General features: G+C 40.2%; 1 protein-coding gene across 1 annotated transcript in view; it reads left to right on the top strand.

Moving 5' to 3' along the window:
- The window catches only part of Kcnb2 (potassium voltage-gated channel subfamily B member 2), a 423,142-nt gene extending 398,816 nt beyond the window's left edge, over positions 1–24,326 (top strand). Inside the window, exon 3 of the mRNA XM_021165716.3 lies at positions 18,027–24,326. Coding sequence (XP_021021375.1) covers positions 18,027–20,168 — 2,142 coding nt within the window. The 3' untranslated portion in view covers positions 20,169–24,326. The remainder of the gene's footprint in view (positions 1–18,026) is intronic.
- Positions 24,327–26,752: the final 2,426 nt, after the last annotated feature.

A 26,752-nucleotide genomic window follows, 5' to 3' on the forward strand; every position in this document is an offset into this window, starting at 1 on the left:
GGATGTCCCTGTACCCTGACACTTTAAGTACTTTTGACATAAAATCCATTTATCTACACAATGGCATAATAATTTCTCAGTGCCTTTAACTTATAAACCAGCACCATCTTTGCCAACTATACATCAGACAGGAAATTAATATCTAGAATACATAAAGAATTACAAAATTAAACAATTGAATTATCCAGTTTAATCAACAAATGTGCTAGTCGACTGAATAGCTACTTCTCAAAAGAAGAAATACAAATGGTCAGTAAATATTTTTTTAAATTCTTAGCCATCAAATTAAAGCTACTTTGAGATTCCTTCTCATTACAGTAAGAATGTCTATCATTAGGAAGAGAAGAAACAACTAATACTCCTCAGGGTCTGGGGGAGAGAAACCTTCCTCCCCCGATGGGGGAATTTCATAGCCACTATCAAAGTCAAGGCAGAGGTTCATCAAAAAGCTAAAAGTAGAACTGTCTCATGAGGGAGTCTAGCACTCCTGAGATGTACAGGAGAACTCTGAACCAACACGCTACAGGGACACTTAAAGTCCATTGTTGACTGAGTCACAATAGCCAGAAATGGAACCACCCTACATGTCCATCAGAGATAAGTGGGTAAAGAAAATAAAGTCAGGACATTTTCAGGGAAATAGACAACCCCGGAGAATCCAGATCTTGAGCGATGATGTCAGACTCAGAAGTCACTGGATGATGTCGCCTGTGTGCAGAATCTAGATTTCAATGTGAGGCTGGGGTTAGTGACCAATAGAAGGAAGGAAGAGATCTGAAGGGGGAGAGGAGAGTCTGGGAAAGCGAGGATGGTGGAATTCATGTGTCAAGAAAGCAGAAAGGACAGTGTGTAAGGAAAGAGGGCCTCAGGCCCAGAAAGAATATGGGAGGGGGGAATAATGATGAGTGTCTTAAAATGTCTAAGAGAAACCCATCATTTTATGTGCTAACTTTTAAAACCAATTAAAAATAATAAAGCAAAAGCAAGAACAACTCAAAGATTAGCTGGGTTTTTCAACTTATTAATATCAGAGAAGTTTCTTGTGGCTAACTTTGCTTACAATCTACTGTTGGTAATATTTCCTAATTGACCGCAGCCTACCTGCATGCTGCTGGTATAAGTGTTTTTTTCAGTTTCTGTTCCCCTATGTCCCAGCTTGTCTTGAGCTGCTCCTTAAAATACCGGTGTTAATTATCTAAGTGACAAATCCTAGCTATTTACATCCAACAGTAAAAACAACTTTGTGTCCCCCAATTAAACTGGCTTTCCTGCTGACTAGGATTCTAGCCTTCCTTGTCAAATGACATTAAATTTGCTTTTGAAGTAAACACACTTAAGAGCTCTTAAAGTGTTCATAGTGCTATCCACTCATTAAAGATTGGAATATCTAATTGACTAAACAACCTAGCTGAATTCAAAACCCCCAGATGCTATACCAAATTACCACAAACTGCAGAGTTGAAAGCAACAAGAGAACTGTGTTCTCGAATAACAGGTTGAAGGTAGTAGAAATGTAGTAGACTCTTCTCAGCTTCTAATGGCCATTGCCAGTCCTTGACATCCTCGGTGGTTTGAATGTGAAATGTCTGCTATACAGCCATCTATTTGAACACTTAGTCTCCAGTGTGTTGGATTGTTTTAAAAGGTTGGGAAACCTGAAAAATGTAAAGAAGACTACAGGCTTGAGGCACAAAACGTCTTGCCACAAAACTGAAAGTAACTGTGGTGTCTTGAACAGGAGTGGTCCCCATACACTCATAGGTTTGAATGCTTGGCTCATAGGGAGTGGCACTATTAGGAGGTGTGGCCTTGTTGGAGAAATGGTGTCACTGTGGAGATGGAGATGGAGGTCTCACATATGCTCAGGTCTGGCCAGTGTGACACAATCCCCTTCTACTGAGTTGAGATCAAGATGTAGAACTCTCAGCTCCTTCTCCAGAGGCATGTCTGCCAGAATACTGCCATGTTTCTCACAATGACAGTAGTGAACTAAACCTCTGAACTATAAGCCAGGCCCAATTAAATGGTTTCCTTTATCAGAGTTGGTCATGGTACCTTTTCACAACAATAAAACCCAAACTAAGTCAGTAGCTCATTAAAATATTCTTTTATCTTGTTCTCTCTCCTTAGGTAGGGATACAACTTGGGGCCTCACACACACTTGGCAAACATTATACATTGAGCAATGCTCCCCTGCCTTCTGATTTCTTTTCTCAAGTGACACACACATGTCTAAAGGGAGTGCCCCTCAAATTCAAAGGCACATATGAATTTCCTGTAAGTGTACAGCCAAGTGTGTTAATGCAGACCTGTGATCCCAGCAAGAAGGCTGAGTCAGGATGATCACAAATTCAAGGCCAGCTTGATGAGCTACATAGTCAGACTCTGTTTCAAAAATAAACAAAATAAAATTTAGATTGTAAAATGAGTTTGTAGCTCTGTTGTAAATAGAGTGCTTCCCTAACATGGGCCTTGGGTCTAATCCTTAGTACCTTTTGTTTTAAAGAAGGGAGCTTGGGGCAAAGCCTACTGTCAGTGATGCTACTAGTTCAAAACACTTCAGTAGGAAGATATGAATGGGAAGAACCTTTTAAGATTTGTTTTAAGTACTGGAGAGATGGCTCAGAGGTTAAGAGCACTGACTGCTCTTCCAGAGGGCCTGAGTTCAATTCCCAGCAACCACATTGTAGCCTACAACCATCTGTAATGGGATATGATGCCCTCTTCTGGTGTGTCTGAGGAAAGCTACTAGTCATATATATATATATATATATATATATATATATATATATATATATATATATATAATAGAATCTTTAAAAAATATTTGTTTTGGGCTGGTGAGATGGCTCAGTGGGTAAGAGCACCCGACTGCTCTTCCGAAGGTCCAGAGTTCAAATCCCAGCAACCACATGGTGGCTCACAACCATCTGTAACGAGATCTGGCGCTCTCTTCTGGAGTGTCTGAAGACAGCTACAGTGTACTTACATATAATAAATAAATAAATCTTTAAAAAAAATTGTTTTAATAAACCTACTTTATTATCTAGAGTCTTGAGATTTAAGATGTGGTATAGCTTCTATTTTAGAGTCCCAGTTTAACAAATAAGCTGGAAAGAACCCAGATATACCTCAACAAATGAATGGATACAGAAAACGTGATACATTTACACAATACTCAGCTATTAAAAACAATGAATTTATGAAATACTTGGGCAAATGGATATATCTAGAGGATATCATCCTGAGTGAGGTAACCCAATCACAAAAGAAGTCACTTGATATGCACTCACTGATAAGTGGATATTAGCCCAGAAACTTAGAATACCCAAGATACAATTTGCAAAACACAAGAAAATCAAGAAGAAGAAAGACCAACACATGGATACTTCATTCCTCCTTAGAATAAGGAACAAAATCCCCATGGAAGGAGTTACAGAGACAAAGTTTGGAGCTAAGACGAAAGGATGGACCATTCAGAGACTGCCCCACCCAGTGATCTATCCTATAATCAGTCTCCAAACGTAGACACTATTGCATATGCCAGCAAGATTTTGCTGACAGGACCCTGCTGAGATATGGCTGTCTCATGTGAGGCTATGATAGTGCCTGGCAAATACAGAAGTGGCTGCTCACAGTCATCTATTGGATGGAACACAGGGCCCCCAGTGGAGGAAAGTACCCAAGGAGCTGAAGGGTTCTGCAAGCCTATAGGTAGAACAACAATATGACCTAGCCAGTACCCCCAGAGCTCGTGTCTCTAGCTGCATGTGTAGCAGAAGATGGCCTAGTCAGCCATCATTGGGAAGAGAGGCCCCTTGGTCTTGCAAACTTTATATGCCCCAGTACAGGGAAACACCATTGCCAAGAAGTGGGAGTGGGTGGGTAGGGGAGCAGGGCAGGTGGGGGGGGGGGTGTTATAGTGGACTTTTGGATAGCATTTGAAATGTAAATGAAGAAAATATCTAATAAAAAACTGAAAAAAAAACAAATAGAACTAAAAGCTATTTCCAAAGAATGTTTTATGCTAGCTGGGGCGGGGGGTGGGGGGAAGAGGAGCTTTGTTATCTGGTAAAGAACGTGTCTGAGCATGAAGCCCAGAACCCATATAAAAAAAAATCTGAATGTCAGGGGGAGGGGCGGTTTCCCCTTCTCTAAAGAGATGGGGAAGAGGTAGTGAGGGGAGGGATTTGTAAGGGTGAGACTGTAAGGATAGAAGGAAGGTGGCTTTGATTGTAATGTAAACTGAATAAATAAAAGAATCTGGATATGATGGGTGTGGCTCATAATCTCAGTGCTAAGGAAGGACACACCTGTGCCTAGCTAGATAACCAGCTTCCTAATCGATGAATTCCAGAGCAGTGAGAAACCTTGATCCCCAAATATGGTGAACAATAATACCCAAAGTCCACATCTGGCCTTCATGAAAACTGCACCTGCACACACATGAAAATATTATGAATAAAGGAAAACCTAAATAAGAGAAAAATAATTATCTTTTCTATAAAATATTTTATTTTACAGTAGAGTTTAAAAATATGGTTTAAACATTATGAACTAACCAGTACCCCAGAGCTCTTGACTCTAGCTGCATATGTATCAAAAGATGGCCTAGTCGGCCATCACTGGAAAGAGAGGCCCATTGGACTTGCAAACTTTATATGCCCCAGTACAGGGGAACACCAGGGCCAAAAAGTGGGAGTGGGTGGGTAGGGGAGTTGGGGGGGAGTATATTGGGGACTTTTTGGATAGCATTGGAAATGTAAATGAGGAAAATACCTAATAAAAAATTAATTCTAAAAAATATATATATATATGGTTTAAAGCCATGCGTGGTGGCACATGCCTTTAATCCCAGCACACAGGAGGCAGAAGCAGGTGGATTTCTGAGTTCGAGGCCAGCCTGGTCTACAAAGTGAGTTCCAGGACAGTCAGGGCTATACAGAGAAACCCTGTCTCAAAACAAAACAAAACAAAAAAATATATATATATGGTTTAAATGGCCAGGCCTCCAGTAGCTCTCATCAGAGAATCTAGGGGTTTCCCTATGCTTAGAATGAATCTATGTGACCATAGACGTTGTCCACATAAGACAGTAATAAAGTGATTCCTCTATCCAACATGCACTTTCTGAGACTAAGTGGAAAACAGAGATGTATTTAGTACAGAAGCACTGGAGTCCTTCTGCTTATGGGTCTCCACTGCTGCTGAGGCAAGCCAAGTAGGTCCCAATGAAAAGCCTTTGTTTGTCATGCTTAGAATACCTACCATCCTTGCATCAGATGTGAAAACACACCTATGAAATACAGCTACTTCTGGGGCTGAGAAATCATACAGCAGCCTCCCTAATAGATGAAGAGTGAATCAGGCAAGGTTCCTTCAGGCCCAACTGGGTTTGGTTCCCATCTAATGTTTCCCTTGGCAGCACTGTTCAGTTCTGCCATGAACCCCTGCTTGTCTTGTTTGCCAGCATTCCTTAATGTGGTCTTAATGATGATGACCGCAAAAGTACTTTTTAGAAGATGTTTGCCACAGAGATTTATTAAAAGGAAAAATGATTGCATTTCGGCTCTTGTTTTGTTTTGTTTCTTGCTGTTGAAGCTGCTGGGACACCGTCTTGAGCTATGGTGATAATGGTGGAAATAAATCCTTGCGGTTCTCTGCTAATGGTGACTGAAAAGCTGAAAGGAAGAGTTGGTATCCAAAGAACAAAGCCAGATTTTAATGGCACTTTAATTCTGGAAAATTAGAACACTTCCTTGCAGAAACTCAAAGTAGGGATGGGTACTCAGCCGTTCAACAATTGAGCATGCTTTCAGGGAACAGGAAGCACAAATCTGTCCTGAAGCTAGCCTTTGCCCTTGGTGACTTGAGCGTATACACTTAGGGTAACACTTTTACATAAGAAAGGAGTTCTAGTAAATAACACATAGTTTACTCTCATGCTCAGTGAACTGTTTAACTCTATCAGAAAATGTTCTTACTGGCAATACCTAAAGTTCTGAGTAGAATATTTTCTTACTATGAAGAAACATTTTTGATGTTAAGTCATGGTTAAGGCCAAGGATGACTGCCTTCTAATGATGTAAGATGATGAACATTCATCAGAGTGAATGAGTAAATCAGTGAGAAGCTAGAGAGGACCCTGGACTCCTCCACCCTGTACCAAATAAGAGTGAAATGCCTCTTGAGAAATGGTCTTATAATCTGTCCATCGTCCGGATGCTGTAGAAACTGCCCCCTGGCTTCATTTGTGTCTCCAACCTGTCTCGTGTATTTCAGCCACCAATCTCTCCACACTACTAATACAAAATTCACTGCCTTGCTTGATGTCTTTGGTTGCATTTACTCCTCATAGAAGCATCATTGAGCTCTGGTAGGCATCAGAGTCACTGATGTCAAAATAAACAATCAAAAACAGACTGCTAGACATCTCCCGGTATTATTCCATAATAATGAAACTGGGCCTGGGAATTCACGTGTCCAACAACTCAGCATTTCACACACCATATTGCTAATCTGCTGCTGCTGAGCCAGGGAACCTTGTCTGCAGAAAGAAGCTCAACACACTTGATTTCCTTACATCATATGCCCTTCACAATTCGCCTGACCTCCATGAAGTACCAGCAAAGATACACTGCAGAGCTTTCTATTCCTTGGGGCTTTCAGAGTTATGCATTGCACAAATGAGGGAGGGAACATTCACACTGGAATACCCTGACTGGAGTTGCTCAGTACACACACACTCTTGTACGTAGCATCCATTAATTCATCTCCACACCATGCCTCCTGAGTCATACCTCCGGTCCCAAAATGAGCCTCAAAGCCATTGATCGTCCTCTCCTCTCAGCCTGCTTTGCATTTACTTTCCTTTTTCAATGGAATTCTCTTCCTATGTGTCCTCAAGGCATCCCTTAAAATTACTTGTGATTAGAATTGCACTTCAATTAAACCTTTCCAATACTTTTCCAACACTAAAAGCAAGAGTAGAAATCTAAAACACCTGAGTAGAAATGTAAACATGCAGAAATGCCTAATCTTCCTGTTGGAAAATAAAACACGTTCAAAACACTGGCTTACTCTTCAAGGTTCCATGGATTATCTTTTTAAAGAACTGAAAACCTGGTAACAATGAGAAATGGTGAAGAAAGCTTCTGAGAATTGTCTAACTTTGTCCTAAATCCTTAAGAATCTGAGATGCTAAAGAATCACGTGGTACTTTAACAAGTTATTCTTGTAACTGGGGAACAAAACACCCATGGAAGGAGTTACAGAGACAAAGTTCAGAGCTGAGACCGAAGAGAGGACCATCCAGAAACTGCCCGACCTGGGGATCCATCCTATATACAACCACCAAACCCAGACACTATTGCATATGCCAGCAAGATTTTGCTGACAAGACCGTGATGTGGCTATCTCTTGTGAGGTTATGCCAGTGCCTGTCAAATACAGAAGTGGATGCTCACAGTCATCCAGGGCCTCTAAAGAAGGGGATAGAGAAAGTACCCAAGGAATTAAAGGGATCTGCAACACTATAGGAGGATCAACAGTATGAACTAACCAGTACCTCACCCCCTGAACTATGTATCTAGTTGCATATGTAGCAGAGGATGGCTTAGTCGGCCATCAATGGGAGGAGAGGCCCTTGGTCTTTGAAGATCATATGCCCCAGTAGAGGGGAATGCCAGGGCCAGGAAGCGGGAGTGAGTGGGTTAGGGAACAGGGCGGGGGTGGGGGGACTTTTGGGATAGCATTTGAAATGTAAATGAAGAAAATATCTAATAAAAAATGAACCAAAAAAGTTATTCTTGTAAATATGTATTTCTTCAGTAGAATGTGCTGACTTCTTAATTTTTTTCACTTTTACATATTTTTTAATATTTTCCATTTTTAATATTTCATGTTAGCCACATGAAATAGTGATTGTTTTGTAGATATATAAAATATGTGTATAGGTGCTAGGAGAGAAGAATTGTTTTCTTTAGTGGTCTGACCCCTGCTAAGTCAACCTTATGCCAGGAAAGGCCCACTACCAAGATTAGTTGAGCAATGCAAACTTGAGTGGATGGGGAGAGGGGGTGAGGAAACCTCAAAATTGGGTTTAAAGATAGGGAAGCTAGAAAGGTTGATTGTGGGAGGAGCTGGGGTAAATATACTTAAAACATAGTGTATGAAATTAAGAGTTAATAAAATACTGTTAAGAGTAAAATAAAATAAGAATATATGCAAATGTGGTTTAATATATAACCTGTATCATTCATTATTCTCAGTGGCTTAACATCTTTTGCACAAGTATGAATCCTACAGGCCTATACATACAACTATTACTGTGCACTGGTTAAATTACATGCAAACTCAATGAAGATGTGTTATAGAATGAATACAGCACTTTTCTCTAAGCAAATATATCCTTCCATGAAGGTGACAACCAAAGCCAATATCAATTCAAGAACAGGCTTCCTAAAGAATTAAGGATTTAAAATAAGAAAGGCAATCTCCATGGAATAATAAAGAAATAAGGATTAATAAAAAGTATAAATCTTAAAACTAGGAAAATATTATGTTGTTGAACTTGTAAAGCTGTTCTGTTAGCTCAACATGGACCATTCAAAATAGGAATGTCTATTTAAGAAGAAAAATGATTAATGCCAGTTAAAGATATTAGGTTTATTTTGGATTATGAAGAAGCCAGCCAAAATGGCAAAACCACTGTCATGTTCTCTCATAATTAGAAAAATAGTTGGCTTTCTTTCATTATTTATTTATATTTTTTCATACCAAGCCTTGAATCTTTCATACCTGCATGGACCTACTGCGTCGGCTTTGTGAGTTCGAGAACAACAGGTGTTGGTATCATACTTGGGTAGAAAAATCCTTAATTTCTTCAAGGATCCATTCTCATTTTCTCCAGCTCTTTTGAGGAAAAGGGGGCAGTATCAAGGGTAGGGGTTGATTCCTTTATCCAAAATATATTCAGAAAGTGCCTGTTCTGTTAGTCACTGTAAGAACTTCCACAGAAAATCAGTAGTAATTACCATAAGCCTAAAACCTTGTTTGAGAAACAAAATTGTCTCCTGTGAACTTGTTGAATGATCAAGAGGGCTATAAGGCTGTATGGGTGTAAGGGAACACTCTAGGAAGCTAAGCTAAAAGGAGGGAATGGTGAAAGACACTTGAGAGCATTCCACTGAGGACAGAAACAAGACTTCACACAGTATGAGTTTGCTGTTGCCTGTCACAGAGAGCCATCAGTACAACAACTACATCCCAGCCACTGTTCATCTTCAAGTTGCCCTGTTCAATATTCCAGATGCCCAGGAACAGCCCGATCTACTTGAGGGCTAGAGAGAGGATACAGCACTTGCAAAGGATCCCAGTGGATCCCTCATGCCCATGGATGGTGGGTGTCATGACTGTGGGTCACTCCAGCTCCAGGGCATCTGATTGTCTCCTGGCCTCCTCAGTCAGCTGCACTCACATGCACAAACCAAACACAGAGAAACAATACATCGAGTTAAAACTTAAATCTGGTTAGAGATTCTGGAGCAGAGATTGTTCCCAGGCCAGCATGCCTGATCAAATACAGAACACTTTCTTAAATTTTCATTTCATATAAACATCAAATACATTTTCAGTACATCCCAGATAAACATTCCGTTGAAATACAACTAAAATATTCTGTATTTTTATTGCCTAAGTCTGGCCACTCTTCAAAAAAGGCAGCTCTTCAATCATAAGTAAGGTTATAAAAAAGGCTGGAGAGATGGCTCAGTGATTAAGAGCACTGACTGCTCTTCCAAAAGTCCTAAGTTCAAAACCCAGCAACCACATGGTGACTCAAGACCATCTGTAATGGGATCTGACGCCCTCTTCTGGTGTGTCTGAAGACAACTACAGTGTACTCCTATACATAAAATAAAGAAATAAATCTTTAAAAAAATAAATAAGATTATTAAAGCACTGACTGTTCTTCCAGAGGTTCTGAGTTCAATTCCCAGTAACCACATGGTGGCTAACAACCATCTGTAATGGGATCTGATGCCCTCTTCTGGTATGTCTGAAGACAGCTAAAATTGTACTCATATACATAAAATAAATAAATAAATCTTTTTTTAAAGGCTATAGAAGAAAAATTGCAATTCAAGTCAGTGCAGAAAGTGTTCATGAACCTCTTGTTTACAATGAATACAGGAAACTAACGCTCCATGTTAAATGTTCCCAACGCCTGAGCTGTCCAGGCGACTGGGAGAAGAGGGAGCATGTTGGAAGGCTTGCGGTTATTAAAAGAACAGCTTTGGGAGGAATTCCTATTCGTTGGCACCAAACATCTGAGAACCTGATGTTTTTCTGGCTTTCCTAACTATGCCATGCTCCTGAACATGGTCTCTTTGTAGGATATTGGAGGGGGTTGTCTAGGCTTTCAGAATATGGACAGAACTGGATTCTTCTTTTGACTCAACAGAAATTGATGTATGATTTGGGAACTTCTCAGATAAGCATAATAATGTATAATGTTATTGCTTTACAATTTACAAAAACCTAACATGAACTTTGTTTTATTTGTCCTCAAGACAAATAGGTAACAAAAGCAAGTATTTTACTTTCCACACTCTCTACGTGAAGCTACTGACTCTCAGAAAAGTTGCTTCCGATGTCCACGGTCAGAGAGAGAACACAGGATGTCAGAACCAGGGTTCAAACTCAAGCTCTTTACCCTCAGTCATACCATGTATCACTGCCAGCCACTTACTAGAGCCCTCAATCTTTGCTTCTTTGTGTTTTCCATTTTTCTTCCAGATCAATTTTTATAATGTACAATTTCTAAGCAATTGAACTTGATGAAACCCCATTGAAAGGATTGTTTGTATGGGTCTCTTCTTGCATCTTTTCCCACATCCTTCCATACCCATAGCAAAGGTCAGGGTCTAAACCTTCATGGAGACTGTGGGATAGTTCAGTAGCAAGGTCTTGTTGAATATATGCAAGTCTCTGGGTTTGGTCTCCAGCACAGCAACAGAAACAAGCAAATATAATTAATTAAATATTCATTGAGACCAAGCAGTCAACAGAGAGGATCCATGACTCTTGCTCATAAAGAGCTGGCAGAAGAGGAGATGTCTGCATTCCACCACGCGTGGCTAGTCTCCACTTCTACTCTTAGGCTCCCTAAGACTTCCCTGAGAAGCAGTTTCTGCCGATTCATGGATTGGGTATAAGACTGGCGCCACCTCCAACTCACTATTGCCCCCATGATTATAAAGATCTTAAGAATAATAGGAAATTCCACTTATCAACCTTCATCCATGACTTGATTCCTAAAACCTAACCCTTTCAGATATGGAAATATATCATGGATAATGAAACTAAGCTTATTTCAGAAGACACCAGCAGAACAGCAAATTTAGTCATAAGATATCCAAACTCCCCCTCCCCCCAAAAGTATGTTTGTATGTGAAATTGAAAAGCAATCTTGAAAATATCTAATAAGAGGAAGAAAGAGAGAGAGAGAGAGAGAGAGAGAGAGAGAGAGAGAGAGAGAGAGAGAGAAAGGAAGGAAGAAAGAGAGAGAGAGAAAGAAAGAAAGAAATCTAAACAGGGTTGCTCTCCACACCCCACTTCTCCCTGTACAGAAAACGTTGTGCACATAGACAATCCCTCATTCAAGCCTACCACAAAACGGCAAGGGGAGTGAATTTTGCCAGCAACTGAACTTTATAGTGATGTGTGTCCTTTTCATTTAGTCATGTGGTGTTGGAGCATAAGCAGTCTTGCCTGTATGAAAGAATTGGCCGAGAGAACTTAAGCATGGAGCCTCTTTTGTTTTGGGAGAGTCAAGGGAATGTCAGAAAAAGAAGGGGCAGTCAGGCAGTCTGTGGCCTTCAATCTTAGAAGGGTGGGCACCATGTGGCTCAAAGAACACTAAAGGCTGGAACTGAAAAACAAAAACAAAAACAAAAACAAAAAAAATGTGACTCTTCCTTCACTGGGACATTGAAATCATGCTATTCTTACCAAATTCCTGCCTCTTCCTTCAACAAGTGGGTTGGCATTTGGCTGATAGGCTCAGAACAGCCAACACATTGTATTTCTATTCTGGAAGTCGAAAGTTATTCCTGCTTCTAAGAATGCTTTCCACATCCCTCTTCCTTCCTGTCAGTTTAAAAACTTGTCCCTTCCCTGAGAAGTCTATGTCATTCTTCTCCACAGCTCATCCAAGCATCAATTATGCCCCACTAGGAAGAGAAATAAAGCCAGAGAGCTATATAGCAGTTTAGAACATTTAGCCTACTTCACTCACCTCTTGACATGTGTTCATGGGAAGGGAGGCAGGCTTAGGGGAACAAAGAGGCAAAACCACTGAAGCACAGAGATTTCTATTTGTGTGACAGCCAGACAGGCAGTGAAGACAGAGCAGATGAGTACACGTAAATTACAGGCATAAAGCTTTAGGCATATTTCAAGACATGAAGCACCTGAAGCAACCTCTGTCAAATCCTAGTCCTGGCCATGTAGGTGGTTTACTTAGAAGGAAACAGAAACAAATCATTATTTAGGTCAAAGAATATGCTTGAAAGTATTGAAAATACGGATAGGAAGCTGGTTGTGGTGGCACACACCTGTATTCTAGTACCCGCAAACAAAGGTGAGATGATTGGGAAGCAGAGGCCAGCCTGGGCTACAAAAAAAAAAAAAAAATCTAGATACATATTTAAAATGAGATGTGTCCTGGAGATGTTGCTCAGTTGGACTTGGCCTCTTACTCTCATACATAAGACACCCAACCCCAGCAACATATAAACATAAACTCAGGACTGAGAAGCTTAGACTGAAGGAATGACAGTTCAAGATCTTTCTCACCTACATGGTAGGATCAAGGTCACCCTGGAAGATGTGCCCCCTGCCTCAAATAAAAACCAATGTGGAAGGCTCTCCAGTGTTTCTTACACTTCTCACACTTAATGTTTTACAAAGGACTTTCTTCGTGATCCAGTCAGAGATCCTCTGAAGCAGGTGGGGCATCTCACTTTTGAGATTTAATTAAAAATCTAATTCAACAAAATTTAATTCTGTCCATGCAGCCAAATGTCAGGGTCATTCAGGACTTGTCTTTGGTTTAGTTTATAGTCATGACTAGACTAGAATAAGAAAAAATGTTAAAGTAAACATGGAACCACTAAATGCCAGTGAGAAAGGGATCTTGGCAATGAGCTAATTCAAATCTCCAAGGAAGATGGACTAACATCATATAGTTGCTTGGGAGAGCCACTTCCTTTGCCATTAGTAAACCTAAGTCTACTTGCTAAAGCTGAGAGAAACAATTTGGCTCTGCTGGGTCTGGAGGTCAATTCAAGGCAACAGATTAAAAGCCTGAGTTAGTCATGTCCTAACGGATGCATGGCTGTAATAATAGAGCAATGTACATGTCATCAAGGTTCATTGTACTTACTGTAAATATCCATGTTTAGAAGTTTATCCAATAGCTCTGACAAAATTTCACATTTATCATATTGAAAGTCTCTCTGATAAGATAACAAACAGACATTTGACTTATTGTTCTACAAAAATCACCTTTGGTATGTATGGAGTATGTCTGAAAAGCTGTTCTTCTGAGAAAACACCAAGCTTCACAAGATATTTAAAATAAACCATTCCTCCAAATGGAGATCAAATGGCTTCTAGCAAATTGACTTCGATGTGAAATAGAAAATAATGCATGTCTGTCCCTTTGGTTTCCCTACTGTACATGTAATGCTACTAGGAGCTTGAATGTTTATATTTTCTACAATAATTCCCTTTCTTCAAAGATGTACTCTGTCCCATCTCATATGTATGATAACTCTTCATGTGTTAAATGAAGTCATCTTTGTCAGATTGTAAACATCTAGATTATAATCTGCATTAATATAACACAGCATTTCTGGGTTTAGAATTTTTTGGTTAAGAAATAAAACAGCAGGCTGGAGAGATGGCTCAGCAGTTAAGAGCCCTGACAGCTCTTCCAGAGGTCGTGGGTTCAATTCCCAGCAACCACATGGTGGCTCACAACCATCTATACGAGGATTTAATGCCCTCTTCTGATGTGTCTGAACACAGGAACAGTGTGCTCACATATATGAAATAAATAAATCTTAAAAAAAAAGAAATAAACCAACTTTAACACAAGGCAAACTGAATACCTATTATTCTTTGTCCAAAGGTTGAAAGAGAGACACCTGGCTCAGTGGTACGGCACATGCTGAGCATGTGTACAATCCTGGGCCTGCTTCCTGATACCATACTTTTAATAAAGAGGTTTAAAATAGTAAGATGGATTCATTTGCATTTCTTTTTTTTTAGGTATTTTCTTCCTTTACATTTCCAATGCTATCCTAGAAGTCCCCCATACCCCCCCACACTCCCCTACCCACCCACTCCCACTTCTTGGCCCTGGTGTTCCCCTGTACTAAGGCATATAAAGTTTGCAAGACCAATGGGCCTCTCTTTCCACTGATGGCCGACTAGGCCATCTTCTGATACATATGCAGCTAGAGACACGAGCTTCGGGGGGTACTGGTTAGTTCATATTGTTGTTCCACCTATAGGGTTGCATTTCTGATTTTCTTCTTTCCCTCAAAATTGACAAATAAGAGTATCATCATAGAAATTGTCCTAGGAAGCTATTCAATGTGGGTATCTAGAGGACAGGTTTCTGTAGAAGAGTGATGGAAGAAACTCCAATGTTAAGATATCCAGAGCTGGGTGTGGTAGCAAATGCCTGTGGGAAGTTCAGAAGAATCATGCCAGTGTAGGCTACAGAGTGAATTGAAGGCCAGCCTCTGGTACATAAAAGAAAAATCACAGTGTGGTAATGAGTATACCCCCCTAAAAACTACACAGGCAGACCTGGTTTCTTGTGCTAGAGCATGATAACAGGTAAGAGGTGACCAATGGCTTCAGAGAAAGAATAGTGTAGGAATTGCCCTACCATTGACTGATAAAGGAAAGCTTCAATGTGAACAGTCTAACTTGTCTCCAGTAAACAATCCTTTATCCCCAGGCTCATCTAAACAGGCATTCTTACTGGTTTTCCCACTTGGGGCTCCGTAAGGCTCTTAGAGTAGATGAAGATAGCTGGTCCTACTGGGATTCACCGACCCACCTTTTAAAAAGAAGACTTGATTCATTGATAGATTAATTGATTTTGAAATTTTATACAGAATATTTTGATCACAGTTTTCCCTTCCCCATCTCCTCCTAGATCCTTCTCACCAACCTCCACCCACCTAACTCCACACTTTCTCTCTCTTTAGAAAACAAAATAGAAAAAAAGAAGCAAAAACTGCTAGAAGCAAAAACAAACATGAAAACAGAAAATTGGATAGTATAATATCTAAGTAGAAGTCATTGAGGTTTTTTAAAGCCAAATAAAGCAATATGAGACAAAAAGAAATTGCCCAAATAACCAATGAGTTCATGTCTACTCAGTTCTACTGCTGGGCATGGGGCAGGCCCTTAAGTGTGGCTTATGTACCTACCCCCATGAGACTGATTATTCCTTTGTAAATGGCTGTCAACTGGAAATTGCTTCTTGGTTAGTGTCTTAGTCAGGGTTTCTATTCCTGCACAAACATCATGACCAAGAAGCAAGTTGGGGAGGAAAGGGTTTATTCAGCTTACACTTCCATACTGCTGTTCATCACCAAAGGAAGTCAGGACTGGAACTCAAGCAAGTCAGAAAGCAGGAGCTGATGCAGAGGTCATGGAGGGATGTTCTTTATTGGCTTGCCTCCCCTGGCTTGCTCAGCCTGCTCTTTTATAGAACCCAAGACTGCCAGCCCAGAGATGGTCCCACCCACAAGGAGCCTTTCCCCCTTGATCACTAATTGAGAAAATATCCCACAGCTGGATCTCATGGAGATACTTTCCCAACTGAAGCTCCTTTCTCTGTGATAACCCCAGCCTGTGTCAAGTTGACACATAAAACCAGCCAGTACAGTTAGGGATGAGAACTGATGCCTCTTCCCTGTCTCAGTGCTGGGGCCCCACCTGGCTTGAACCTATGCAGATGTTGTGCTGCTCCATTCTCTGTGAGAACATGCATGCATAGACCCGGTTGTGTTTTCTTGGCATCATCCATCCCCTCTGGATTTATTTTATTTACGTGTGTATCTGTGTGAGGGGATGCCCACAAAAGCCAGAAGGGTGTGTCAGATCCCCTGGAGCTGGAACTGGAGGTAGAGGCAGTGGGAACATCTGACATGAGAGTTGAGAGCCAAACTCAGATCCTGAACAAGAGCAGACATGTTCTTAACCACTGAGTCACATCTCCAGGCCAACTGGCCGAACTTTAATAAAAAGAAATTCTGAAGTACATTCAAGAAACAACAATACATTACCTGGTTCTAGGGGAAAGACAAAAAGCATAAAGATAAAAAGGTACTATCATAGCACATAGGTACCTTTACTGACACACACACACACACACACACATGAATACATACCAAGAGGCAGAAGAGAAGTCCAAAGTCCTAGTACAAATGAATTTTTATTTTACAGTTTAATAAACATTGAGCTATGGCCTCAAGACAAATCACTGTGCTTGAAAATGTTAACTAGATGCTGGGTCTCCATGTAAAACAATCACTGATTGGTTACTTTTCTCAGAGCTAAATACAAAACCTGCTACTAATGATGCCTGCCAAAGTTAAAGGGCATTGGCTCTAGGAGTTACTACTTCCTGCTGGACGTTCCTCCACGTAAGGACATAGATAAATATCAGAGAAAGCCAGCTGACCCAAACCAAGCAGAGTGTTTCCTACTCCTAGAGCTATGTGCTCCAAATGTACCAATTTTTCTAAGCATGGATACATCCCCACATTGCTCTCTAACTTTAATCTTCCTGCTATGCCTTCCCATAATCTAGAATCTTAAGTTAGAATCGGGAAATGCCCCTTTACACTACCTATATTTTGTATGGATTTACAGATTTGCCAAATACCCTTTCTGGACCTTTGTGTCACTACGTTGAAGTCCTGGATCAACAATCTGAATATCTTTTATCTGTTGAGCAATGTCTGCATCTATGCAATTGTTACCACAACCATGAAGTAGTCATGACCATTGCACACATTCAACATATTTGTAACAAGACACAGAAAGGTGTAAATGAGGAGAATACCTAATAAATATATATATATATATATATATATATAAAGACACAGAAAGGTCACATAATTTAGCCAAGGTCTCACAGTAAACAAAATAGTCAATGTCAGAGCTTGGGCAGCAGACTCCAAAATTCAGTCACTAGATCCTCTTCTGGCTTCTTTATGATGCTGGCCTCATTTTTCTCCTTGTGTTACCCTTCCCTCAGCCTGGGGTGTCTGTCTGTCCTTCACTGACATCTCTGTTCTTCAAAGTCTTCATGAAAAAGTCTTCCTGAATGAAGTTAGTGCATGATCTTCTTCCCCCGTGTGATGTTGAGCAGACAAAAACTATCCCTGATTGCTTCTCAAATCAATGCTGACCAATGAGAAGTGTTTGCTCTTACAAGGCATCCTGCCTGGCTACTCCTTCATATTTGAGTTCTGCATTGGTGTGCACAGCTATAAAAACAAAGCTTTGAGATTCTCTATCAATCTTATATACCATGTAAGATAATTCACTCAAGCAACACAAAGTGGGTAACTTTGAAAAGAAAATTGAGCTACCAAGAGATACAGATGATTACCCCCAAAAAGGTATGGCAACCATATGGAGCCTTCATCCAATTGGCAGTAGCCCACACTTCAGACAGTGGTGAGTAAGGAGAACTCAGGTTCTGCCAAATTACCAAAATCTAAATGTGCATGAGGTTGTTTAACAAAATTGCTCATAAAGTGATAAAGTATTTGTAATCCTTAGGGAACTCTAGGTTATAAAGACTTTGTAAAGCCTTTCTGGAAAAACTAAGCGTGTTCTCTATCATTCAAAGAACCACCAAAGCATGTGTGGTTGCCAGAGCAACAAAGAAGCTTTGCTAACATGGACCTCCTTCTCCTTTCCAGATCCTGGCCATCGTGTCTATCCTGTTCATCGTTCTTTCCACCATTGCTCTGTCTCTCAACACACTTCCAGAGCTGCAAGAAAACGACGAGTTTGGGCAACCCAGTGACAACCGGAAGTTGGCACACGTAGAGGCTGTGTGCATTGCTTGGTTTACCATGGAGTATCTTTTACGATTCCTGTCCTCACCAAATAAATGGAAATTCTTTAAAGGCCCACTGAATGTCATTGACCTTCTGGCCATCTTGCCATACTATGTAACCATCTTCCTCACCGAGTCTAACAAAAGTGTGCTGCAGTTCCAGAATGTTAGACGAGTGGTCCAGATCTTCAGAATCATGCGTATCCTCAGGATACTGAAACTCGCCAGACACTCAACGGGCCTGCAGTCTCTGGGCTTCACACTCAGGCGAAGTTACAATGAGTTAGGTTTATTAATATTATTTCTGGCCATGGGGATAATGATATTTTCCAGCTTGGTGTTTTTTGCTGAGAAAGATGAAGATGCTACCAAATTCACCAGTATCCCTGCATCATTTTGGTGGGCCACCATCACCATGACCACTGTGGGCTACGGTGACATTTACCCAAAAACACTGTTAGGAAAAATCGTGGGTGGTCTCTGCTGCATTGCAGGAGTCCTGGTTATTGCCCTTCCTATACCCATCATTGTGAACAATTTCTCTGAGTTCTATAAGGAGCAAAAACGCCAGGAGAAAGCTATTAAAAGGAGAGAGGCTCTTGAAAGAGCCAAAAGAAATGGCAGCATCGTTTCTATGAACTTAAAGGATGCCTTTGCTAGAAGTATGGAACTGATAGACGTGGCTGTGGAGAAGGCTGGAGAGTCAGCCAATACCAAGGACTCAGTAGATGATAATCACCTGTCTCCAAGCCGGTGGAAGTGGGCCAGGAAGGCGCTGTCAGAAACAAGCTCCAACAAATCTTACGAGAATAAGTACCAGGAGGTTAGCCAAAAAGACTCCCACGAACATCTGAACAATACTTCTTCCTCCAGCCCACAGCATCTGAGTGCCCAGAAGCTGGAGATGCTGTACAATGAAATCACCAAGACACAGCCTCATTCCCACCCGAATCCAGACTGCCAAGAACAGCCTGAGAGGCCATCTGTGTATGAGGAGGAGATAGAAATGGAAGAGGTGATCTGCCCACAGGAGCAGCTGGCTGTGGCACAGACCGAGGTCATCGTGGACATGAAGAGCACCTCCAGCATTGACAGCTTCACCAGCTGTGCCACGGACTTCACAGAGACTGAGAGATCACCCCTGCCACCACCCTCTGCCTCTCATTTGCAGATGAAGTTCCCCACGGACCTCCCAGGAACAGATGAGCACCAAAGAGCCAGGGCACCTCCATTCCTTACACTAAGCAGAGATAAGGGGCCTGCTGCCAGGGAGGCTGCAATGGATTATGCCCCAATTGACATAACTGTGAACCTCGATGCTGGGGCTTCCCATGGTCCTTTGCAACCTGACAGTGCCAGCGACAGCCCTAAGAGCTCGCTGAAAGGGAGCAATCCCCTCAAGTCCAGATCCCTCAAAGTGAACTTTCAGGAAAACAGAGCCAGTGCACCACAGACCCCGCCCAGCACAGCCAGGCCACTGCCAGTAACCACAGCTGACTTTCCGCTCACCACTCCCCAGCACATGAGTACCATCCTTCTAGAAGAAGCCCTCCCCCAGGGACAGCCTCCCTTGCTGGAGGCTGATGATTCGGCACACTGTCAGGGACCATCCAAAGGTTTCTCCCCACGATTTCCCAAGCAAAAACTGTTTCCTTTCTCTTCTAGAGAAAGGAGGAGCTTCACTGAAATAGACACTGGAGAAGACGAAGACTTCTTGGACCTCCAAAGGTCAAGACCAGACAAGCAAGCAGATCCCAGCCCCAACTGCTTAGCAGATAAGCCTGGCGATGCCAGAGACTCTTTAAGAGAAGAGGGCTGTGTGGGTTCCTCCTCTCCCCAGAACACAGACAACTGTAGGCAAGACATTTACCAGGCTGTGGGTGAAGTCAAAAAGGACAGTAGTCAAGAAGGTTACAAGATGGAGAACCACTTGTTTGCCCCAGAAATTCATTCCAACCCAGGAGACACAGGTCACTGTCCCACTCGTGAGACCAGCATGTGACAAAAGCAATAAAAGAAAAAAAAAAAACTGTTTCTTAAAAATGCGATTAATAATGCCGTGAACTAAAATTTGAGAAACCCCTCCCCCTAATATCAGTGCATAAAATATTATTTTTGCATGGCATGAACAGTATAGTTTAAGTACTGTTTAAATAAAACCGAGTCCTGAATAGCGAGCAAATAAAGTGCTCTCTTAGGAACCAGTGCTCAGCCATGTCTGACATTTTTGCTCCTTTCATTTCCAATAGCAGGCAGGTTTTGGAGTTTTAACTCTTACCTCCCAGTGAACTTTAGAATTTGCACATGAAAGGATGAAATGCTGTTGCATGTGTTCATGCTTACGGGGAGAAAGGTGCTTTCAGCTTGCAAAACTTTGCATAACTTTGTAAATAGGCCTGGATGTAAATGTGCCTCAAACATGTGGACATGCCATTTCTGAGACACAGGTACCTCCTTCACAGCTACTGCCTGAAGGAGCTGTCCAGACTTCCTGTTGCAAAATTGTAACCTCTTCTTAACCCATTTTGTGTATCTTGCTTTGGATTATAAAGCTCTTAGGTTTGTTTAAAGGAATACAGTATTTTTATTTTTAGGATATAATTTGGAGGGTATATTTATATGTATTTTCACTTATTTGTGATACAGTTGACAGGGTATTTTTTCTTTTCTTCTTTTGCTTTGTTGTTGCAATTGTGATGTTCTTATAAATCATGGAAATTAGTAAGATTTAATGACCAGATATCAAGTATTTGGAATTTAAGCTTGAGCTTTTACCTATAAACTAAATATCATGTCATAGATTATTACAGAAATTCAGTTTACATAAAGCTGAAAATGTACAGAAGGTTCTATTATAAAATAAAACTTTTAATTGGTACTCCACATTCAGAAATCACCTTTAAAACAATGTGTGCTTCAGCACTCCAAACATGGATCGTTTGCTCTGCTGTCCAACATACAAATAAAGAGCTGCTAAAAATGGAGATTCTATAAAACGACTTTTAAGAAAATAAAAGTAGAGCCCCATAAGAGACAAAGCTGGTCCCAGCATGAGTTTCCGTGCTAGGAGACCAGGTCTGGGCGACTAGGGTAGAGGCCTAGGATGACAGTACAAGGTGCAGAAGAATGTCCTTGTAGACGTAAGTCCTTCCCAAGCATGGCCAGAACACTCAGTAACTGCAGCAACCCTACAAGCTTCCTCATGTTTTCAAGCCTGGAACCTCTCAAGGAGGACTTTCCTTGCTAAAAGTCATGCCAGGCATTTTCTTACTGAGAACACCAAATCCAGAGGCACTGAGCACAGGGGGTTACCCTGCTCACCAGACTCACCTTGCTTTGTGGAAATCAAAGCTCCAGCTACTGATGAGAAGCTGCCAGCTGTGCAGTCTCCAGGATGTCTCCAACCTCGTGGGATCTCACTTGCATCCAAAGGAAAACAGTCCAAATTATTTCTAAGCCTACTTAAGATCTCAAATTAATGATTTCTTAGTTTCCTGGCAATGCTCAGGTTTTGCGGCAGCAAAATGCATTTCGTGCATGTGTGTATATAGTTCAGGGAAATGGGAAACTAACAGCACAAACTACAAAGTGTATTGTTTAAGGGGGGGGGGATCTAAATTTTGTTCTTTATTCTTTAAAGGAAAAATGTTTACAAAAATAGCCCAAATATTTAGAATCTAATATAAGTCTTGAATATTTCTTAACAGGATCTGGTCATTAAATCTCAAATAAGGAAATGAATTTTGATTTTAGTTAAAATTCAAGCAGTCCTGATATTAAGAATAATTCAAAGTATTTCTTTTGTCCCATTGTGCTTAGGATTTCTTAATGGTTTTTATGTTTGTTCCAAAACAAAACCTTTAAGAGTTTATACTCATTAAGCATTGATATTTATATTATGCATACTTCTTTTTGTGTCTAAAAACTAAGTGTTGATCAGTTTTTGTAAATCTAGAGTATTTGAATTTTCTATATATAGTTTTACAAAGTCAAGCAGGTCTATCTATTGTTAAATGAATAGCAAATAAGTTACAAAGATCATTTTCTTCATACAGCCTCATGAAGCAGTTATTTTCTAAGGTCTCTTATCAATGAATCTATTTTTTTTTATTCATTTGGCTTATTGCCATATGACCAGTGTCTCACGTTCCATGTCTGTCAGGCCTTCTATTTAGCACCCCGCTCCATAATGCTTATGATGGGGACCCTTTACCCAGGCTCTGCTGTTTTCCCTGGAAGCATTTTTCTGAAACCTCTCCCTTTCATTCTCAGAGATTGCTGTTTATTTCATTTTTATATTTTAAAGAATTGTTTTTAAGTCCTTGGAAATTTCATACTTTGAGTCTTTCTAGTTCCTCTGAGACAAATGTCTTCAGGTAGGAGAAACAAATGAACACTTTCCTCTAAGAAATCTTCAACTGTGCTGTTTCACAAGGAGGTATTTCCCAGAATGCACCTATGAGTCCCTTCTAAACTTTGGCAAATGGCGTCAAACTCAGAGGAGAACATGTAAGTCTGGAAAGACCTGGATACATCTGTCAAGCGGAGTTCTTTTTGAAGTCTTTTATGTTCTACATTAAAAGTCCATGGCCATGCTGCAACTTACTCCATGACATATATGTTTCAGAATTTTAAAATGCTGTTTTATATTATGTATCAACTAGTAAAACTGACAGTCTTATGACTTCAAATACCTCTTTTGTATACCTTGGAAAACATCACCCAAGTTTAGGTAGGACTACCTGAAGGGGCTATTGGAAGGTTGTACTTCCAAGAGTTCATTTCACCATTAGCTAGCTGAGTGACCAGGGATAAATTCCAATGAGAAAGATTATTTCAATGGCTTCAAAATTACATGATCCCTCGAATGGCCAAGCTGTTTCTGCTGGGTCTCTTAACCAGTGCAAATTGCCCAAGATGTTTTTAATTTCAAAGATAAGAGCACTGAAACAGGTATACATTGAGTCCTGGGATACTGCTCAATGGTAGAGGACCTTCCTAGAATGTATGTCACCCTGATTAATCTCCAACACTGTAGAAGACAAAAACGAGGGAGACAGGAAGAAATGAGGGACCTATCTGTCTTAAGTAGGTCCACACATACACCAAGTGGATCCCTGAAATTGACCTAATTGTTCTCTAAACATTTCACTAGAAATGCCCTCACTCTGACACCGTCAACTGCTTTGAAGCAATGTATGAGTAAGCAGTACCATGATGAGACCAGATCTAATAGGAAGAGAGAGTCAGTGACCAGTGTCCATTCCCATTATTCTCTTATTAACATTCTTATTCCCATGCTAGCCACGGAAATTTTACATTTTACAATTTATTTTATCTTGAAATTATAAAGATTCGAGGGGGGGTTAGCTTAGGTATGTTCTTTCTCAACAGTGCTCAGAATTATCAGTAAAGACAGAGAAGTCTGCTCTTTGTTCTATTCCACCCAGGTCACTGGTGAGTGGCCGACCTTGACCTCACACACACCATCTGGCTCTAAATATGGCATCCTAATGTATCACTGGAAAGGGTGTTCAATGGCTAAAACCATGTAAATAGAAAGCATATTGCTAATATGAATGTTTTATTTTAAAGTAGCAAATCTGTGGGGTAGTAAGAGCTAAGAACCAAGTTAGGCACTTATGTCTGCCAGTTGGGAATTCTGTCAATAGCATACATGGCCTTTCTCTCAAGAGAAGACTCCAGTATTTGTGATGTGAAGTGGCACATACATGAGGCAGAAGTCTATAGAAAGCCACTTGATCTTCCTGAACAAAATCAGACAGAGCTAAATCCAATTCAGACTAAAATGCATCATTTATTGAATGTCATCACTATTTTGCTGTTTACTCATTCGATCAACTCTAGATGAATATCTCCCTCTTCCATGCCAACCACACAAGGGTTCAGTTCTCTTCCCTGACAAGGACAGATTCAGCTCTTAGCCTCATGAAGCCTCCTGACACTCTTGCTGGCTGCACCATTTCTGGGAACCTGAAGATACTTGTGGTTACTGAAAAAGGTCTCCTATCAGGCAGAAAAAAAATCGCCCAATGATCTCATCAGAGACTCATAGAACATACATAAATTATCTCACTTTTCCAAAGACCTATTTTTTTAAGAAATAGTTGAACTGAATAAAGCCTAATTTATAATCACGTTTGATCAAGTTTATTTTTCATGCTTGAAAAAGCAAATTGTTGATCTGATTACATGAGGTCATAAACTATCTTTGTTATCTGGTAAATTAAAAAATAATATTTTATGGTTGGTAATGAACCTTAGTGGTAGAGTATTTTGTCTGCATTAAGCCCCGGGTCAATCCCCAGTACCGAAACAAAAAAAAATTATTTTAATTAGATATATTTCTTATCAAAATAGCTAATAATAATCTGTCACAAGTAACTAAAGCAAAATTTAATACTAGTAGGAAAGGACTAAAAAATTTTACATTTATGAATAAATTTTAAAACAGCATTTTAGTGCTTTTCTTCCTGCAGTCTCTTGGCAACGTTACAAGAATATATACCTCACTCAACCCTCTAAATTCTTAACATTTAAAAGTCAACATTCAAAAGTCCCTTGGTTTGGCTCAAAAATTTAATCACTAGGTCTATGGAGATTTGAAAGTATATTTGGTTATTTTGCCACTGCAATGTCTTCCTCAAAGTAACAAATAGATAAATAGCAGACAAATAGAAAATAGATAAGTAGATAGATAGATAGATAGATAGATAGATAGATAGATAGATAGATAGATGGAAAAAAAGAGAAATGGGTTTGGTGGCACATGCTCTACCCTAGTACTTGGGAGGTTGAAACAGGAGAACCCTGAGTCTAAACACAGCTGTCACTACATAGTGAATTTCAGATTATCTCAGCTACATAGTAAAAACCAAAAAAGAGAAGGAGGAGGAGGAGGACTAGGAAGAGGAGGGGTAAAAGAAGAGGAAGAGCAGCAGCAGCTGGACATAGTGGTATACACTGGAATCTCTACACGCAGGAGGCAGAGGTAGGCTAATCTTGAGGTCAAGGCCAGCCTAGTCTATATATGAAGTTCTAGCCCATGCAGATACGCACTGAGACACTGTCTTTAAAGAAAGAGAGAGAAAAAAACAGAGTGGGGAAATAGAGGGAGAGAAAAGAAACTAAAAGAAACTCTGATATGTAATAGAAATGGAAATGTTTAAAGGCCAGTTTCTGCTAAGACGAGGAAGGCCTTGGCTTTGCAGTTCTGGTGAGCAGCTGTCCATACTGTAGTTAACACTGGGCTGGGCTGCATACTTCCCATGGTTTCAACAGCCATGTCCTCCACTTGCCTTTGTAAAGAACAAGCCCATGAATCCTTCTTCACCACCATCATTAACATGCATTACCTTCCTCAGTAACTCTATAAAGGTAATATATATATATATATATATATATATATATATATATATATATATATATATATATTTCAAAGCCAGCAAAAGACAAAAACATAAAAGAAGAAAGATTTTTAAATGTAAGTAATTGGTATTCTTATTTCGTGTGTATACCTTTATAAATGTTGTACTTATAAAAATATACATGTATAAAATTTAAATACTTAGAAGATATGTGAAGAATAAAATCAGAAGTTAGTTCTTACCAGCAAACAATTCTAGATTGTTCTGTTGATATTTAACAAAACTTTCCTGAGCACCTATAGTTTGCTTGAAGGTAACACATACAGTCACTTAGTCCAGTTTACAGCCTAGCAAACATTTTTTTAAAATGATTATGTTCCCATGTGAAATCCAGTTTCACAGAGTAGGCTAGAAATAGCATGACAAGATGTCTATGTCTTTTGTCTAAGATCTCCAAAGTTCTTTTCCATTTCCTTAGATGCAAGGGAATTCCACCACATAATTTCTAAACATTCTAGCTTAAAATTACAATAGCTATTGGACATTTAGTGACAGTGTGAAGATATTTTCAACTTCAAAATAAGAAAGATGAATGAAAGAAAACATTATAGGCAAAAATCATGTCTATTCATTAAAAATGACTTAAAAACAAACAGAAACTAGGAACTCTGTCTAGATATGATCCCACATTGACCTCGGAATCACAATCCTCATGTCTCAGCTGTCTATGAAATGACAGCTTCTTTTTTCCTATTTTGTTTCATATTTTCAGCCCTCTCCTCTAGTTTAGCCAACACCACCTACTGCTTTGGCAAAAGCCAAATGCTGGTCTAAGCAGTGCAGATTCTGTCCATCTGTAGTGGGACCTACTGACAAAGAGATGTAGGGACCGACTGACAGACAACATCATGATGATGGGACACATTGACGAGATGGTGGGAGAGTTTTTCTTACAGTTATTTTTCATGTTTTTCAAGCTGAAATGGATTTGAGGAGGCATAACAAGGCAGAACAACAGCCTTTCAGAATGAAGACACAGAATTCTGACAATCAGAGGCAAAAGACTCAGAGGTGTATTATACTATCCACCCTCCTGCCTTCCTTCACCTTAAATCTCTTTTGGTGCTCAGTGCAAGAAAAAATGGATTATTTGACAATTGTACATAGATGTAACAGTCAAGGCCATCCCCCACTACTA

Source organism: Mus caroli, unplaced genomic scaffold, assembly GCF_978045245.1.
Source record: "Mus caroli unplaced genomic scaffold, Mus_caroli_1 scaffold_1, whole genome shotgun sequence".
Taxonomy (NCBI): domain Eukaryota; kingdom Metazoa; phylum Chordata; class Mammalia; order Rodentia; family Muridae; genus Mus; species Mus caroli.